We start from the raw sequence: 19818 nt of genomic DNA on the forward strand, positions 1-19818 counted from the left end.
TTAACATTTTTGACTGATTTACCCCCAAATATTCGTCGAAATTACAATTTCAAAAGCACATCTGTCCAGAAATCGAATTGGAATGTGTTCAAGGATCCCTTGGCCATCTTTCGAGAAAGTTTCAAGCATTTGCATTTTTTGGCCAAAATTGAAAAAAATGTAAGGGGTTAGCCTTACATTTTTACCCAAATTTGGCCAAAAATTGACTTTTCTCCAAAAAATGCAGAAATTCCTTTCGAAACCAGAAGAGCATCAATCAACATTCAAACACCCAATATTTGAAGATTTTGGCAAAACTCATCAAGTTTCGGAGAAAAACAATTAACATTTTTGACTGATTTACCCCCAAATATTCGTCGAAATTACAATTTCAAAAGCACATCTGTCCAGAAATCGAATTGGAATGTGTTCTAGGATCCCTTAGCCATGTTTCCAGAAAGTTTCAAGCATTTGCATTTTTTTGGCCAAAACTGATAAAAATGTAAGGGGTTAGCCTTACATTTTTACCCAAATTTGGCCAAAAATTGACTTTTCTCCAAAAAATGCAGAAATTCCTTTCGAAACCAGAAGAGCATCAATCAACATTCAAACACCAAATATTTGAAAATTTGGGCAAAAATCATCAAGTTTTGGAGAAAAACAATTAACATTTTTGACTGATTTACCCCCAAATATTCGTCGAAATTACAATTTCAAAAGCACATCTGTCCAGAAATCGAATTGGAATGTGTTCAAGGATCCCTTAGCCATCTTTCGAGAAAGTTTCAAGCATTTTCATTTTTTGGCCAAAATTGAAAAAAATGTAAGGGGTTAGCCTTACATTTTTACCCAAATTTGGCCAAAAATTGACTTTTTTCCAAACAATGCAGAAATTCCTTTCGAGGTAAGAGGAGCATCAATCAACATTCAAACACCTAATATTTGAAGATTTTGGCAAAAATCATCAAGTTTTGGTTAAAAACAATTAACATTTTTGACTGATTTACCCCCAAATATTCGTCGAAATTACAATTTCAAAAGCACATCTGTCCAGAAATCGAATTGGAATGTGTTCTAGGATCCCTTAGCCATCTTCCAGAAAGTTTCAAGCATTTTCATCATTTGGCCAAAACTGATAAAAATGTAAGGGGTTAGCCTTACATTTTTACCCAAATTTGGCCAAAAATTTACTTTTTTCCAAACAATGCAGAAATTCCTTTCGAGGTAAGAGGAGCATCAATCAACATTCAAACACCTAATATTTGAAGATTTTGGCAAAAATCATCAAGTTTTGGTTAAAAAACAATTAACATTTTTGACTGATTTACCCCCAAATATTCGTCGAAATTACAATTTCAAAAGCACATCTGTTCAGAAATCGAATTGGAATGTGTTCTAGGATCCCTTAGCCATCTTTCCAGCAAGTTTCAAGCATTTGCATTATTTGGCCAAAACTGATAAAAATGTAAGGGGTTAGCCTTACATTTTTACCCAAATTTGACCAAATATTGACTTTTCTCCAAATAACGCAGAAATTCCTTTGGAGGTAAGAGGAGCATCAATCAACTTTCAAACACCCAATATTTGAAAATTTTGGCAAAAATCTTCGAGTTTTGGAGAAAAACAATTAACATTTCTTACTGATTTGCCCCCAAATATTCGTCGAAATTACCATTTCAAAAGCACATCTGTTCAGAAATCGAATTGGAATGTGTTCTAGGATCCCTTAGCCATCTTTCCAGCAAGTTTCAAGCATTTGCATTTTTTGGCCAAAATTGAAAAAAATGTAAGGGTTAGCCTTACATTTTTACCCAAATTTGACCAAAAATTGACTTTGCTCCAAACAATGCAGAATTCCTTTGGAGGTAAGAGGAGCATCAATCAACATTCAAACATCAAATATTTGAAGATTTTGGCAAAAATCATCGAGTTTTCGAGAAAAACAATTAACATTTTTTGACTGATTTACCCCCAAATATTCGTCGAAATTACATTTTCAAAAGCACATCTGTCCAGAAATCGAATTGGAATGTGTTCTAGGATCCCTTAGGCATCTTTGCAGCAAATTTGAATCAAAAATTAATTGTTTGACCAAAATTGAAGAAAAAATGTAGTTAAAAAGGTAAGTGTCTTGCCCAAGGGCACAAACACCATGTTCCTCGCAGTCAAAACACAGTAACCACTGAGCCATGGACTCCTAGGCCTCGACACAAAATTGAAATCAAACATTGAATGCAAAAAAAATAAATCAGCATTCATTGAATCATGTATAAAGCTGTCAGATTTCTTTTTGAAGACAGATTCCTACACACAAACAACTGAAACAATTTGTTTAGCAACCTGATTTTTTTAGTTTTCTTTAATGCTTCAAAACACTAGCAGCATTCACTCCAACACATTTATATACACTCGTTTTATATACATTTTTTATATAAAAAAGTAAAAGAAAACCAACTTATCTTAATACTTGGCAATTTCAGGGAAATTTGTTAATTCTTTAAGAATGTTTAGGGTAATACATGACACCAATTATTACACGCCTAAAAAAATAATAAAGTGCAGCCATCTTTGTCAAATGCCCTATGACCTGACACACAATCACTATGGAGTTCAGCCATTACATCCCAGGTACCAGCCTCTTGCACAGTCGACTACACTCACTTACAAAATATAAATTCACTATAAATATACAAGGTCAACGTGAGATATCCCTGCATTTACCATTGATACAAATGTATCTGATAAATACTTGGCTCAAAACCACTTCTACACTTTTAACTTCCAAGGCACTTCATGCTTGCACAGCTCTACAAATACCAAGTAAACTATACAAAGAAATATAGCCCGTGTTGGATTCGAACCTGTGACCCTCCAAAACACCATACCAGCGCTCTACCAACTGAGCCATGTTAACCCTAGCATAAATTACCAGGAACTATACCTATACCTATCCTGGCAAAAAAAACCCCACCATATGGGAAATCAAACACATTTCTGACTTTGATTCTGGAGGTGTGCCAACCCAATGTAAAAGACTGTCAGTTTAGGGGTACTGTACCCATCCCGACAGGTTCCAACAATGGATTGGGGGAGGTTAGGGTTAAGGCTGTGTCATATTTAACGAATATTTGAATATTCCATCATTCAACAAATATCTGAATAGCATTTTTTCACGATTCAAATATGTAAGGCGTTCTGGCAAACTGAGGCAGACCTGGGCAGAGGCTAGAACGAGGGTTTGTTGGTATTAGGAACGAGAATAAAATCCTCCATAAAATACTGTTTATTGCACTTCAATCAGACATTCCGTTGACAAGTTATGGCTGTTTATAAAATTTGCATTCATCGACATGTCAAAAAAGTAAAATACTGAGACAATGGCCTTGAAATTTTGAGTTTTGTACTTGTGAAAATGAAAGATACCAACTGTTTTTCCGTATAAACACTTTTATTCCAAGGTTTTTATACTATTTCTTTAAAAATGTGTAGTAGACATATCCAAGATTAAAAACATCAATAAATCTGAAAATCAGAATTTTTTTTTACCCCCTTTCGTTTTTTTTGTTTTTGTGTGTGCATTTTTCACCACTACAGCCCATGCCCAGTTCCATCTCATTTTGCCAGAACAACTCACACATTTGAAAAATACGGTAGGTTGTCTGGTTTTATTGTTTGTCAAACGCCACACTTTTGTCAAAATCCTCTTTAAATGCATGCTTTGAGAGCTTTAAATTCAGTGAGGAATATTAGCTCAAATTATACTTCCTTCAAATTTGTTAAGTATCAGCCAATTCACTACATTGCACCTCCAAAAATATATATCAATGCATGCATGTTCTTTGTATTCAATTAATTCTTTTGTCAACTTTGGAAAATTACAGGCACATGCAAAATCTTGACCAGTTCAGGCTGCTGACGCATGTCGAATATTTCAATATTCGATTTTCGTCCAATAACATAATCAAGTACTAAATCATTCAAAAATGCCGCGCATCACTATGTTGGCCGACATAAGGGTGGATATGTAGCTCGGTTAGTAGAGCACCAATATTGCACTTCAGTGGTAGCTGGTTCCATTCCTGCTCTTGCCATTGTTTTTCTTCACTCTTTTAACGATACAAATTAAGTTGAACAGTTGAAAGACATGTTTTTGCATTACAGTTCACAAATACATTGTATTGCCAAAGTTTGTTTTTCAGCCCATATCCAACACAGCATTTTTTTACAAGAAAGTATAAACCAAATCAACGTTCCGTTTTTTATATTCCTGTATCTACTGACAATATAAAAAGATTATTTACTATTTGAATTTCAAAACTTAGACAATTATTGCTGTAACTAAAGCCAGTCAACAGGGTGTGTTTGTTACCAGTCCAAGATGTAAATTTGGGAAATAGTTTAATATTTAGTAATAATACTAATAATTTGGGAGGCTAATCATCCTTACTCGCAGCTGAGAAGCTGAATTGCGAAGGATGCAGCTACAACGTGGTCTAGCCGCAGGCATGTAAAGGTGCCTTAGGCAGCCGCCATACATACGACCCATGTCTGACCACGGAGCACAGCCAGCTCTAAAGTGTTTGATTTTAGCGGCGGGAGGGAAATCACAGAGCCCGGAGAAAACCCTCATGGTGCAGTAGAGAATCAACCAACAACTCTACTCACATATAGTCGAGTCGGGAATCGAACCCAGGCCACAGTGATGAGAGGCAAGTGCTTTACGCACTAGCCACCCATGTTTTGTTTTCTCAGATTCACTGATTGCACAAAAAGGTAAATAAATTGCTTGTAAGGACGGCAAAAATTTTTCAATAAATATCTTTCTTTTTTCAAAACAACTGTGGGATGATAAATGTAAACAATAAGTTATTTTTTGAGACAAGCCTTAAGTTCGCTCCTCAGGAAAAGGCAAATCACACAAAACAAACTTTATACAAATCGGCCCATGCCTATTTACACAATGATGGTAAGCACCAAAATAAAACAAATAAAAATAATATTTTTAATGACAGAAATAAAATAAGTATTCAAGCATGTACATACAGCAAATGAGTTTTAAAAGCTGCAGTGTTTTGCAGAATTGAAGTATTTTGTAACTGTCAGGGCTTTAACCTGCTAAAAGGATGTGCCAAAATAAAGCGCCGCAACTTTACAATTAAAATAATATCAGAGATGTGTACAGGATTATTTTTACATTTGAACCAGTAAAAAGCTATTCGAATATTCCGTCGATGACCAAATATTCAAATATTCAAGACAGCCCTATTTTTCGGTACATAAAATTCAATCTGACAACAAATCTTAATTTGTTTTTTAACAAGGCAAGTGAGATTCTAGAGCATAAAAGTGTAGAGGCTAAAACCCAACCCCCGCCCCCCCCCAAAAAAAAAAATAATATACATGTATCATGTATGGGGAACTTACTTTGAGAGCATTTATCAAATTTCTGAAGTTAAAAAATAGGGACATTAAAAGGAACTTTAAAAATTTTGCAAAATTTCACATTTACATCTTAGAGTACAGAATTAACTACCTATATTGCAAGTTAAATGTACGCAAGGAATTCATTTTTTTTGTAACGGTGTATGATGCCATTTTGTCTCCAGTGGGTGCAGTTAGTCCCACATTCATAGGCTTACCTGATGCAACGAATCAACTTTTTGTAAGGTCTGTCCAATGTTTTGTCTAGACCTCTGAGAATCGGTGTGCAATTCGGTGTCCCTTGGACTGCTTCATGTCCTTAAATGCGTGTTGTTTGATGACGGCAGTTTTTTTTTTCCTTCTCTTCGATGATTTCCTCGGCCATACTCACACGCGCCGAAACAAACAGAACGCTAAGACGATCCCAATAAGCTGCAATAAAAATAAAAAAATTCACAACGTTTATCACGACACACACAGCTAATTTTTTCACAGATATCTAAACATTTCTGTGACTTGTCAAAGGTGACAAAAATGCCATAACCTTCACCCATTTCAGACTAGCGTTCTACAGTCAGGGCCTGATTAAGTGTTCTGTAGGCCCTAGGCACCAGTGTTCCGCAGGCCCTACTCCTGCCCTTGTGACAGCACCTGTTTCCTGGCGCTGGTAGCTCTAAAAGCCTGTTGGCACCGTGCTTCAGAACGACAAACTTTACACAGAAATCCTATGTATGTAAAGGTATGCGCAGCTCTGAAAATGAAGAATTCACATAGGGATGCATGTGAATTGTTTTCGTTTTGCTGAAAGAACACTTACCTTTGTTTGTGATCCGTGGACAGAAGTTTAAAACGGTGGTTGTGTTCAAAATTCCGTAACTTGAAAAGTACATGAGTGATTGGAATGATTCTTGTACTAAAAGAAAGCTTATGAATTGAGCTTTCATAACTGTCGTCATCAACAACACACAGTGTGGAGTGCTGTGGCCTTGTGGTTAAGGGCACTGGATTCGTGGTCTGTGGGTAAAGCTGCAGGTTGTGGGTTCAAGTCCAGCCGGGGTCATGATGCGTGTGCCCTTGGGCAAGGCACTTTGTCACTCATTGCTTCTCTCCACCCAGGAGTAAATGGGTACCTGTGAGGGCAGAGATGGTTATTGTGATTGAATTAGCTTGTGCCTAGCAGACAGCATCGAGCTGTATACTCCCCAGGGAGCTGAGATGGTATTTGGAATATTTAATTGGCCCAATGATCAGGGGTAATAATAATACTGTAAGCGCTGTGATTTAGTTTACTAATAAGAGCGTTCTTAAATGCCGATTATTATTATATCCTACATTATTAGGGTGCTACATGCAGAACTTCATTACAACAATGATCCTGACATTCGGTCTTTTTTTTGTTTAACTCGCCCTGTATTTCAAAATCTATGGCCATGTCCAAATTACATGTGGCTATGGCTACATAGATATGGCTACATAATTACACACGCGCCTATGCAAGCGGCTGCAGCCACTTCCCATAGACATGTGTGTTATTGCTAGCCGTAGCCATGTCATTTGAATCTAGCCTTAGACTGTAAGGTCATGTCCAATTACTGGGCTATGGCTTGCAATCACACAGGGGCTATGCAAGCGGCTGCAGCCACTTCCCATAGACATGTGTGTTATTGCTAGCCGTAGCCATGTCATTTGAATCTAGCCTTAGACTGTAAGGTCATGTCCAATTACTGGGCTATGGCTTGCAATCACACAGGGGCTATGGAAGCGGCTGCAGCCACTTCCCATAGACACGTGTGTTATTGCTAGCCGTAGCCATGTCATTTGAATCTAGCCTTAGACTGTAAGGTCATGTCCAATTACTGGCCTATGGCTTGCAATCACACACGTCTATGGAGGCGGCTGCAGCCACTTCCCATAGACACATGTGTTATTGCTAGCCGTAGCCATGTCATTTGAATCTAGCCTTAGACTGTAAGGTCATGTCCAATTACTGGGCTATGGCTTGCAATCACACACGTCTATGGAGGCGGCTGCAGCCACTTCCCATAGACACGTGTGTTATTGCTAGCCGTAGCCATGTCATTTGAATCTAGCCTTAGACTGTAAGGTCATGTCCAATTACTGGGCTATGGCTAGCAATCACACAGGGGCTATGCAAGCGGCTGCAGCCACTTCCCATAGACACGTGTGTTATTGCTAGCCACAGCCAGGCAATTCGGACGCGGCTTTAGACTAAGACTACTCTGAACCAGGTATCAACTGTTTGCTTACCTGTAACATGGCGAGGCCGATACCGACTGCTGAGATGACTGTAGCAAAGTGGATACCCTGCGCCTTTACAGCCTCTTTACAGCCCTGTAAGAATGAAGCAAAGAGGGGTTAGGCCAAAAAAAAAAGTCTCCGGTTTCTGGTATGGAGCTTGCCCCAAAAGTGGTGCGGCGACGCGGCTTTTTTTTTTTTTTTTTACCTGTTTTTTTTTTTTTTTTGGCTTCAAATGTCGGCTGATGACTGCAAATGGTGCCCGACTAAACTTAGTGCAAATATATGGAAGTCCAGAGAGGCCACATAAAGCTTATTCTCGATCATAACCCCATCTAAAAACACGTTAAAATTGTGCAGCAGCAGGATTCCAGTCAAACCAGTGAGTTTGGCGGTTTTGAGACATCATCTTGTATTGAAAAACAAACTTTTTCATTTTGCCGACGCGCATGGCTACGGCGACGCGCGCGCATACCAGAAACTGGAGACTTTTTTTTTTTTTGGCCTTAGCGACGACTCGCAATCTCAAGACTTGAACAACTTGGAATCAGTGAAGTATACATTAAACCCTGATCCTGCCGGGATAATCATTAAAGGTGCGTGAATGCGCATGGATCCGGGCCCATGATGCGCGCGTGTTAATTACAAGCAGAATTGGCGTCCGCGTAACCTCGCGTATCATCACTGCAATTTTATCCTGAATGACCTTTGACATGGACTACTTTATCAAGATACCGAAATGGCTTATAGGTTTTAAATTTGCTTACTTCGGTTTGTTAAAAGTTAGCTTTAACAATGTATTTTTTCCTTCTTTGTTTTAACTCCAGAAAAAAAGAGACTTAATTCCACTTACAATACAAGTTTTTAGCTGAGAATCCAATATCACATTTTGCCAAATCCAATTCCATTATTATCAATGGAGTGGCCGGCCTCCCCGCCCATCTCTGGCCTGTGTACCTTTCTCACAGTGTTTGTGACCAATTTTGATTGGACTACCATGGTCATCTGATCCAAACTCATGATCTAATTGGTCAGTGCTTACTGTTGGATTGACAGACAGGAAGGATCTATTTAAGATTGGGGATGAGGAAATCAGGAGGGGGAGGGAAAGGGAATATCCAAGAAATGAACTCCAACATTGCAATTTGTGGGTACGTGTGGTCTAGCTGGCACAGGATTCATGATTGTGAGTTCAACCCAGCCATGGCCATGCGTGTTGTGCCCTTGAGTAAGATGCTTTAACTCAATAACTCCTATTCATAAGAGGGAATTTTGCGTCGGGGTGATGTAAATCAAATTAGGTTTTGCCCTACACAAACGTGTAAACACTGTATACTCAGTGTGTTACCTCCCGTGTGAAAGTTGGAAAAAATCACTCGGGTGGGACTCCAACCCACTCGAAGAACAAAACCTAATTTGATTTCCATCGCCCCGACGCAAAATTCCATCTTATGAATAGTTAATGTGGTGCCCGCTGTTACGTACATAAGATTTGAACCGGCCAACCGATCCCGTTAGCTCGGTGGTCGAGTGGAAAGACGTCTGCACTAGAAAGCAGGAGGTCGTGGGTTCGAGTTCCACCCGAGTGATATTTTCCAACTTTCACTCGGGAGGTAACACACTGAGTATACAGTGTTTAAACGTCGGTGAAGGGCAAAACCTAATTTGATCAATCACTCCTCTCAGCCCAGGTTTTAAATGGGTACCGGTGTCACATGAAAATCCGACTCACATGAAAATCCGACTCCTATGAAAATCGGACCCCTTTTTCCCTTTTATTGGTTCAACCCTCGCACGTGACAGGTCACTCTCCCCAAACGATCCTAAAAATAGCATAGTATCGTACTCACGCGTGCGCACTACTACCAATGAGTCCACATTTCATGGAGTCGGATATTCACGCTACACCGGCATTATTCAATGCTGGGAAGGTAACAGACTCGTTGTGGAGGAGGTGTGGCGATCCCCCCACAGCAGCATTTCATGGACTCGAGTCTGGCCTGATCGCTTCAAAAATGAGATGGGCACTCCGTTCCCATGAACACAGATTCGTCCCCCCTTGCAATTTGCAATGTAAACACTCACGATGTTGTTTATGAAGGCCAGGTGCGTGTTGAACCGGCTCTGGCAATGGGCCAGGTTGATGGGTTCCCCGTTAGGGTTGCGTGTACAGCAAGATGGAGGGACTTGAATACGGTAATTGGCATCGAACCACAGCGAGGCCTGATAGAGCTGGGCAGCGTCGTGGCTGTCCCCCTCGAATCCGCAGCAGTCAAACTAGGGTGAAGATGACAAATAAAATCACAGAGGTTGAGTCATCTGCACTTGTAAGCAGGGGGCTGTGGGTTCGATTCCCACCTGAGCAAGTTTATGCATTTTTGTCTATAAAAGCTCTCTGACTGCACTAAATATAGAGTTCTTATAAATGTAGGAAAACCTCAATGCACAACATTGCCCAACAGCCGACTTCGGAGCTGCTTGCTTGTTTCTAACATGGGCAATATTTTTCAATTGGGCCCTACCGTTTGTTGCATGTAGTTGTAGGCGTCTGTGGTTTCTATGTAGTTTCCCTGTCCGTACTTGAGGAGTACGGCATCTCTCATTTCCCTACTGGCAAACGTTTCAATCTGGACGGAAACAATCAGAGAATGTTGGTGATTTTCATGGGAAATTCTCCACAAGGCAATTACAAGCCAATAACAAGTCAATCACATGCCAATCATTACTTAATCATATGTAAATCACAAGGAAATTACAACTCAATCACATGTCAATCACATGTCATTACAAGGCAATCACAAATCAATCACAAGTCATCAAAAACAGACGTTAGCCAAGACTCTCTTCTACTTCATTTCACATTGTTGAATAGCTTGTCCCTTGACTTAAGCTTGACTTGATGACTTATGATGACTTATGATGACTAGCGATGACTTGCGATTGACTTGTGATTGACTTGCGATTAACTTGTGATTGACTTGTGATTGACTTGCGATTGACTTGCGATTGACTTGCAATTGACTTGTGATTGACTTGTGATTGACTTGTGATTGACTTGTGATTGACTTGCGATTGACTTGCGATTGACTTGCCATTGACTTGTGATTGACTTGTGATTGACTTGCAATTGACTTGCGATTGACTTGTGATTGACTTGCGATTGACTTGCGATTGACTTGCGATTGACTTGTGATTGACTTGCGATTGACTGTGATTGACTTGCAATCACAAGTCTTGTGATTGACTTGCAATTGACTTGTGATTGACTTGCGATTGACTTGTGATTGACTAGTGATTGACTTGTGATTAACTTGTGATTGACTTGTGATTGACTTGCAATCACAAGTCTTGTGATTGACTTGTGATGACTTGTGATTAACTTGCGATTGACTTGTGATTGACTTGTGATTGACTTGTGATTGACTTGTGATGACTTGTGATTAACTTGCGATTGACTTGTGATTGACTTGCGATTGACTTGTGATTGACTTGCGATTGACTTGCAATTGACTTGCAATTGACTTGTGATGACTTGTAAAGTGACTGCATAACAGTATTACCTTTGGCTTGAATAAACTATTTTGAAAGAAAACATTCGAAGAATTTTTACGAAAGGGATATTTTACTGACCTGTGTGTAAAACGCCAAGGAAAGTACTCCAGCAGAGAACTCAGCAACAAATATCAGAAGCATTGACACAGCAAACTGGAAAAATAAAAATCAATAGGAACATTAAAGTTCTGTAAATTTATACACCACTCATGTTTGGAAATTGCACTGCTTGGATTATTTTTGGTACAATCTCTGTCAAGTAGACAACAAAATTTACATTATTCATGAAGATGTTATTTGCGTCGGTGGTCGGTGTGATGTAAATTCTTTATTAGGTTTTGCCTTTCAACGATGTATTTTATAAACGCTGTATACGCAGTGTGGTCCTGAGTGATTGTGAGAAAAAACTCACAAACTACTTGGGAGGGACTCGAACCCACGACCTCCTGCTTACTAGTGCAGACGTCTTACCACTCGACCACAGAGCTTGCCAGGATCGGCTGGCCGGTTCGATAATTTACATTACTGAACAGTATTTGTTAGATGTTCCACAGGAGATTTTGACCAAAACAAAATGGCCTTCAGCTCAATGTCATTAAACGGAGAGCGGAAAAATCTTCTTAGATTTTTTTCCATGCAAAGAAAAGTTTGCGCTTCATAACTCTGCAAAGATATAAAGATTTTATTTCCAAAATGTGATCAATTTGTAAAAAGTGATAAAGTTGCAGAGTTTATGAAATCTTATACAGCACACACAGAATTAAAGCTGTTTCTAAATTACATGTTTGTTTTATTGTATTCTTAAATTGTGTTTAACTATAATACATGTGTAACGACTGTCGAAACTGACTTCAGGCAACCAAGAGTGGGGGGGAGGGGGATTCCAAAAGGTACCAGTATTTGGCGTTCGCTCGTACCCCCCGCCCTGCAAACAGGATGCTGGAAAGGGCTGACTAATTAACACTCTGATTGGATAGATTTTGCGTGACCTGTGACCTGCAAGTCATCACGACCGCGACCCTGCAAGATTTGAAACGGCCATTAAGACTGGGTCATTCATCACTCTTTTCAGATTCCCATTCATAAATGCCGCGCCCTTTTTGGGTTGGAAATGCATAATAATGTAAATTAAGAAATGCATAATAATGTAAATATTGAAAATCTTTTCTGTTTTGAAAATTTTCAACTCCCGTCAGTTGCTCAGGCTCCATTTCGAATTCACGAAGGGTGGAAATGCATATCATTCGACGCTCAAAATTTGTCCACATGGTCCGCAATGAAAAAAAAATCACATCCGGTATAATGTGTATGTATTTCGATGGCAAACTTTTCGGATAGTATTTGCGCGCATCGGCTAACCGCGGTCTACAGCTGCAGCCAGATGCTTTATACATAGGTCATGACAAATTACCCAGAATGCCATCCCCACTTCCTTGACAAGATTCCGTGAAGCTCATCTGCCCTTCCCAGCGCCCTGTTTGCAGGGCGGTGGGGTACATGTGTACGAGCGAATATTTGGCATTTATTACGTTTTGGAGAAAAACTCTTCGCACGCCTCTTGGCATTGCTAGGACAACATTGTTAACAATAAAGATACAAATGGGCAGGACTTACAAATACAAGCAGGCATCTGTTTTCGTAGCGTGCCCCGCAGCATCCCAAGACGGATACCAGCGTGGCGGCCGCGCCGGCCCCGATGAGGATGATTGCCGCAAAGACGTACATGCGCGTGTTGGTCAGGATCACAATGCGGAAACTGGTAGGATGGACGATGGCCCATACTCCCACGCCGCTGGCTGCAATGCCGCCAAACTGAAAACGAGACAAACACAAAGTACAGAATAATTGAATTATTTTCGTCACAAAGTTTGAATTATTGGCTGCCAGACGATAATTCGGTTCTCGCAAGGTGGGTTCATTTGTGAACAAAATGAAAGCCTTTTTTCCAGAGGGTTGCAGACTCCAAAAAATCAGAATGAAGTAGTTTTTTGTTAAAACAAAACATACAAACTGATAATTCCTATTAGAAAAGAAAAAAAGCCTGTTTTTCTGAAGGGCCTGGAAACCAACAAAAGATTGAATACCTCTCCACAGAGCAATTTCTATAGATGAATACGTCTCCACAAGGTTAATCACGAAACAGATATGGATTTTACTCAAAAACTAGGAATTTCCAAGGTGGGTTGATCCATCGCAATTGAAGTATTTTATGTAGAAAGGGATATTATGTCCGAATTTCAGCCCAGGAAATTAATTCTGGTTAAAATAGGAGCATTTTGAAACTACACTTTCAAACTCGAAAACTTTAGTACACGAGAAGAAAGAAATTACTCCACAAGGATACAAATTCCAGTATCGAGGACACACACGTGCAACATCATCGATGAATTGAGGACAGGAACCAAATCAAGGACGACCTCGATTAGAAAACGTGTACAAAACCAATGACAGCTGTTGCGAAAAAGTTAAAAACAAAGGAAAAGAGAAGAGGAACAATAGAAAATCCTTGATTTATACCATAAACAATCATGTGTGTACATATACACATGTACACTAAACAACATGGGTTAGGGCAAAAAAAAAAAATATTCGGTCTCTGGTCAGACCAAAGTTCCAGAATTGACGCGGCGACGCGGCTTTTTTTTTTTTTTTCCTTCAAGCTTGGATTGTACAGACAAGGTGGGGTACTATTTTGCTTTTTTGGTGTCCTCATGTACATTGGTGTCCTCCATAATTTGCCTTGGTGCTCTCGATCATTTGCCTTGGTGCAATTTCCCATTCCTTGGTGCTCTTTGGTAAAAAAAAATGAGGAGGTGCGGCAATAGAGGGCACTGTTGGAGCTACCGCGGAACATTTTGGAAAAAAAAAAAATTCGACGCGCGCGCTGACCAGAGACCGACTTATTTTTTTTTTTGGCCTTAGGAACCAATGCATACTTACCAGAAAGAGCACACAGAACAGATACAGCGACCATTTGAAGCATTTGCCGAAGCACGACAGCGTGGACACGGGCGCCTCAAAGCTGACCATGTTGTCTGGTCCTTCAAAAACCTTGCCCCAGTTACTTCAGAGTCCCTGAGCTTCCCTCTTCTGTTTGATCCAAGGCACAAATTTCCAGTGGGTAAAGTTGATCAGATCACTTCAGTTGCATAATTAAAAACTGAAAAGATTTAAAAATCAAATCGTTAATGACAGCATTTTTGTAGGCTCTTTTATTTAAATTTTTCAATAGGTTTCTCTCAAAGACGGTCATCTTTTGTAGGAGAACCCCGACTGTATATTTTACGCAATCAAGCACGCATTGAGCAGTGTTGGAAACGTTCCAAACACGCGCGCTTGTTGCTCGAAGTGTGTTCAAAATACGACGCAGCCGAAGCGCGTTATGCAAGTTGATGCTCAAAATGCCGATGCACGTGGCTGGTCTGTAGGAAATGACGTCATTTGAACGAGACCTACACAGATTGATTTAAGACCCAATTACATTTAATTAAAAGTACATTTCATTGGGCAAGTGTCAGTACAAATACCGGTACATGTGAAGCCTACTTTACTATTTTTATAATATTGTTCCCCCAACCGTACATTCAAGCAATCCATAGTTTCTAAAGGCTAGTACTGAAAAATATTCTTCTTGTTTTTTTTTTTCCGCGTTCAGCCTCTCGTTGGAACTCTCTTTAATGTTATGTAACCCGTGGTTCACACTTCAAAATAACAGCAACCAAATCTTGTATTAATTTAACTCCCTTTTGAAAAAAACTCTTTGACTTCATACCATTCAGGATTTACGTACACAATGAAATTTGTTTTATAGCCAGAAATAAAGTGGTATCAAGCAATGGCAATACAAATTAAGAATGCAATGAGGTTAAATATAATTCACAGAAAACACAGGATCCTGTAAAATTTAAAATACAAAGCTAGAGCTCAGAAAAAAAAGGCGCCAAAACCATAAAATGGTTAAACTCAGGATTCATCCATCCTCGGTAGTTCGGAGTCCATCATAACGTAGAAGAGCTTGAAGATAATTGACAAATGATGTGACGAAGCAGACTAGTTGACGAAGGGTCCAGTTGAAGACGAAAAGTTCAATTGAAGACGGGAGTGGAAATGACAACTCTTGTCATTTAGACGGTGCAGTGAAATAAAAGGTATAGGCCCTACCCAGCCAGTTTTGAGACAAATGAATTCAAGGTCTGTGTTTGTAGCACTGCTACATGCTACAAGAAATAGTAAGTCGGGTGATACGTTGATGATTTTTTCGAATGGGCAGAGCCACCGTTTGGTCAAAGAACCAGACCAGGGTGTATACTTAACACACTACATGTAACTGAAGTGGCTGGTAGTGGCAAGTAGGAAAAAAAGTGCTACACCATTGACTTGAGCACAACTTAAATGCTACACAGTGCTACACGCGTAAATGAAAGGGCGAGAAGTAAGGGGCCTTGGCAAGAAGCAAAAAAAGTGCTACACCGTTGACTTGTGCACAAATGAAATGCTTCACACTGGTAAACACAATACGCCTTTGTTTACACGTGCAATGGCAGGTTACCAGTCCGTAGCATGTAGCATTGCTACAGGATTTGTGGTGGGAGTCCCCATGTCTCAAAAATTGCTCCATATGGGTGCACCAGTCAGTAATAAAAAAGCAGAAGACACAAAAGACATCCTCTATTCTTCCAGGAAGTGGGCAAGATCAAAGACAGGCTTTAACAAAAGTAGGAAAAGATCAAAGGTCTACTGGAACACAAGTCACCAGTAGAAAAGATGAAACATCATAAAAGATTAGAAAAGGGAAATTATGCAAATAGTAAACACAGTCATATAAAATAATACTATAACCCAAGACCTCTTTTTGGGTCAGGGTTACAGTTCAATCTCTCACATTTCAAGCAAAACTTAAAATGAAACGTTCTTCTCTAATCAAGTCTTTCTTTGTCTGCTCTTTTTTAGTTTACAGCCTGCACCTAAGTTTTGAGTGGCTTTGGCCATATCAATCCTTATCGACACTATGAATTCAATCAAACCAAAACCTTGTACCAACCTATTTGTTCCATTCTACTGAAGAAAAAACACAACATTTTAGTCTCTACCTAGCACTCTAGTATTTCTTTAACTTAAGCCCATAGAATTATTTGATACTTTTTGAATGAGTTACACAGAAGTTTTCTTGCCATTTTTTTGACAAGCCAGAAAGATTTCCATATAAGAAGTTCACTAATTTTCCTCTGTATTGACTAACAAGCCCCCAGATAGCAATTTCATGTCATCAAAGTCAATTTGAGCAGTGAGAAAATACAAGCATTTCCCTAGAAAACACTTAACAATTTTCAGTCCACTCTTATAGGGTTTGTACACAGGGTGTTGAGTGAACTTCTTATATGGAAATCTTTCCGACAAGCCCACTAGACAACCTGAGAAGTTACCAGAAAATTGTACAAGATATTTTAGGCTGTACTAGTTATAAAATATTGAAGCTCGATCGTAGTTGGTTCGATTCTGAACATTAGGCCTACATGTACATGTTCAAGTAAATCAAAATTACCTTCAATTTGAAAGGAAATCTATGACCGGACAAATGTTGTACACTTTTGAATTCTACAGTTACATCTGGGGCACTCAAAGTAATGAACACAGTCAGACAGTGCTCCGGCTAAGAAATTGCATACCATAAACCAAGTACGCAGCCATGACAGGAAACAATTAGAGTGAGTAATAGGTCATTATGAACTGCTGGATTGCTAATGACATCAACTTGGCAAGGTCAGAGGAAAAAGGCACTTCATATTTCGTCAGAAAGTTTCCTGTAATCTGAGGTACACGAGGATCAACTGTCTACATGCAGGTACACATGCTGCATAGATAACTTTAGGGGGAGAGGCCAAAGGGAGGGGGCAGTGGTTAACAGACATTAAAGGGAATATACAACATTTGCAAACATCGAAAAATAAAACTACCAAGTTTTTACGACATACCTTACTAGGATGTTGGTAAATGACAGTCTTAAACATCCTGTAAAATTATAACACCTGGTGTCCAGTCATTTTCAAGAAAACGGTATTTTTGTATACATTTCCAACGGTGGTCGGCCGACCACCGTTGGAAAAACCTAACTATTTTTCAACTACTGCTCCAAATTTACATTTTTTCAGTCCAAATTTTGTTTGCTGTTGGTTACATGTTCATTAACGGGTGCAGGCCAGCAAGACTGGTTCCCTTACCTTACAATTTTCGGACAACTATAAATTGATCCATTTTATCTTTAGTGGAGTCAAGGAACCAGACTACTTCAACATTTTTGTTTTCTTGGTATTTCAAGCATTTTCGAACACAAAACTTCAAACATGTCAGTGAAACAATATTTGATCTATTATACTAACCCCTCAAATACTTCATTTCTGAAAATTACAACAAAAGCAAACGATGTACATTCCCTTTAAATGGAAGGCGTTTCTTGCCATTTTCTAACAAAATGTGTATTTCCTAATCAACATTGGAAATGTTTCTCAGTCCCAGATTCATGTCTATCTTATCATCATTTTTGCAATGACTGACCTTCATTGAGATGATATATGAAGAAAAAAGTGGCCTCTGGTTGCGTTCATATTTTCCAATATTTTCCCTACTAAATTTGACTTTTTAGGACAGTTATCGCTTTCTGGTGTGTGATAGGTCACTGCAGGGAAAAATAAGTGACGGCCATAGCCCTATAATGGAATTTCTTTACCTGTATTTCACCCTAGTCTAGACCTGTGAACGTGGTAAACAACGCCACGGGCCGTCCTCGCCTAAATACAAGCGAAATCATTTTATTTTTTGATCCGCGACATATAACCATGTATAATTTTGCTCATAGGTAAATCACTTACTTGTTAGGCTTCCTGTGAATTTACGCGAGTGTTGGATCTGTCATGCCAAGAAATTTGATGGAAAAAAAACAGCACAACGAACGTGTTCAAAATGATCAGAAAATCAAAGACACGCATGATACTCTGGTACCCCGAGTTCCGCGTACACAAAACGGTAGGAGTCCCACCATCGGGTACCCGACTTCCTGTCTTACATGGCAGGATGACTGTAATAAAATTCTGCTAAATCCACTTCAACAATCTGCCAAATCACACAATATATGCTTTTCCATTGTCATATTGTGCTGCAAGGGTTTGTTTCTGGGATCTTTTAAAAAAATGAAGCTTTTTCAAACCAAATATGCTATATTTCGGCCCTATACATGTATTTCTCTAATCCTTTTCTTTTTCCTTCACTTCAGAAACACCAATCTGCTTAATTCTGCTGAAAAAAATATTCTGCTAAAGTTTTTGTGCAACTCATTTTTGTATGCAAACATTCTGTAAAATTTAGCCGAAATTCGGCTAGAATGGTCACTCGATCACAGTAACTGCGGATCACAATACTGTAGATCAAAACGTTGCCACATTCATGGGTGTAACCCTCTAGTCATGCTAGTACTTGGCCTATAATAAAGAGCCGCACAATGAATGAATTTGACGCCATATTGGTGAGACCGGCTGGTGATCTACAAAGGACAAGTTGCTGTCTTTATAGACAGCATGATTTCTTTTGTAACGTCGCTGTTCACTTGACTTATTTTGACCACCACCACTGACCAAGGTTTACTACAATTTTTTGTAACGTCGTGGTCACTTTTATAATGCCGCAAATCACTTTTTCGGCGTTTTTGAAATAATAATCACTACGGGAATGTGTCCCTTTTAGAATAAATGCGCGTCAACTGTTGATACAACGCGCGCCTATTTACGCGTAGAACGTTCGTATTATACGCGGCCATCTTCGTGAGACCGGGGACGAATTGGTCAATATGCAAGGTCTACTGTGTGAATGTTGAATGCATATCCGCTATCCAGTCTTTATATAGAGATCAGTGCCCCCCCCTCCCCCCTCCCCCCCCCCCCCCCCCCCCCCCCTGTTGAATACAATAGTTTACGAAGTTGGATCCAACAACCGTTTCCCAAATCCGATAAAGTAAGTCCACGTAAGCCCTGATCATGACAAAATAATACCCACTCACTTACCCACTCAAATAAATATCACATTGAGCCAAATAAACGGTGTTATTATCAGTCAAAATCCGTCGTTAGAAACGGCGTCTGTGCCCGTGGGAACACTCTCACTTTCTATAGTAAGTCTTATAACTGACCGCACACTATTTCATTATCATGCTACAGCGGAGGGGTAACCAGACTATTTTCGTGACATTTAACCTAATTATATATGCACACTTGCCGCGCCCCGTTAATTTAATAATGGAACCTTCCTCTTTTGTCATTATAATAAATGAATAATTAAACAATAGGTACACGACTGGACCGCACCCATGTTTTGAATAATTTAGCCGGCACCAGTAAACTGTTGATGTAGGCCTATATATGCGTCTGAAATAAATACGAATTCTCAATTAAACTTATATCATGTATACATATATACATGTACATGTAGGGTTATTTTTTTCCCATGCCCACTAAAATAAATTGATTTGTCTGTTTTTTTCTTTTTGGGTTGTTGGATTTTCTTCATTAGGGGAAATTGATGTTATTATTTATTTACTTCAGCCCCTCCCCCCTTTTTTTTTTT

General features: G+C 39.4%; 1 protein-coding gene across 4 annotated transcripts; it reads right to left on the reverse strand.

Annotated features, from left to right (window-relative positions):
- Positions 1-5756: 5756 nt before the first annotated feature.
- Positions 5757-19378, reverse strand: LOC119725189 (tetraspanin-18-like). Of its 4 annotated transcripts, none has more exons than XM_038196576.1 (8): positions 19260-19378; positions 14149-14298; positions 12823-13020; positions 11287-11361; positions 10179-10283; positions 9742-9933; positions 7669-7752; positions 5757-5832 (listed from the first exon to the last, which is right to left on the reverse strand). In XM_038196576.1, exons 2-8 carry the CDS (start codon positions 14236-14238, stop codon positions 5788-5790), a joined length of 789 nt encoding a protein of 262 aa, XP_038052504.1. In that variant the 5' UTR covers positions 14239-14298; positions 19260-19378; the 3' UTR covers positions 5757-5787. The 4 variants fall into 4 exon arrangements, with proteins under 4 accessions (XP_038052504.1, XP_038052481.1, XP_038052497.1 ...); XM_038196553.1 differs by having other exon boundaries at positions 14149-14368; XM_038196569.1 differs by lacking the exon at positions 19260-19378 and adding an exon at positions 16751-16769 and having other exon boundaries at positions 14149-14368.
- Positions 19379-19818: the final 440 nt, after the last annotated feature.

This window comes from Patiria miniata, unplaced genomic scaffold, assembly GCF_015706575.1.
Source record: "Patiria miniata isolate m_02_andy unplaced genomic scaffold, ASM1570657v1 HiC_scaffold_1, whole genome shotgun sequence".
NCBI classification, from domain to species: Eukaryota; Metazoa; Echinodermata; class Asteroidea; order Valvatida; family Asterinidae; genus Patiria; species Patiria miniata.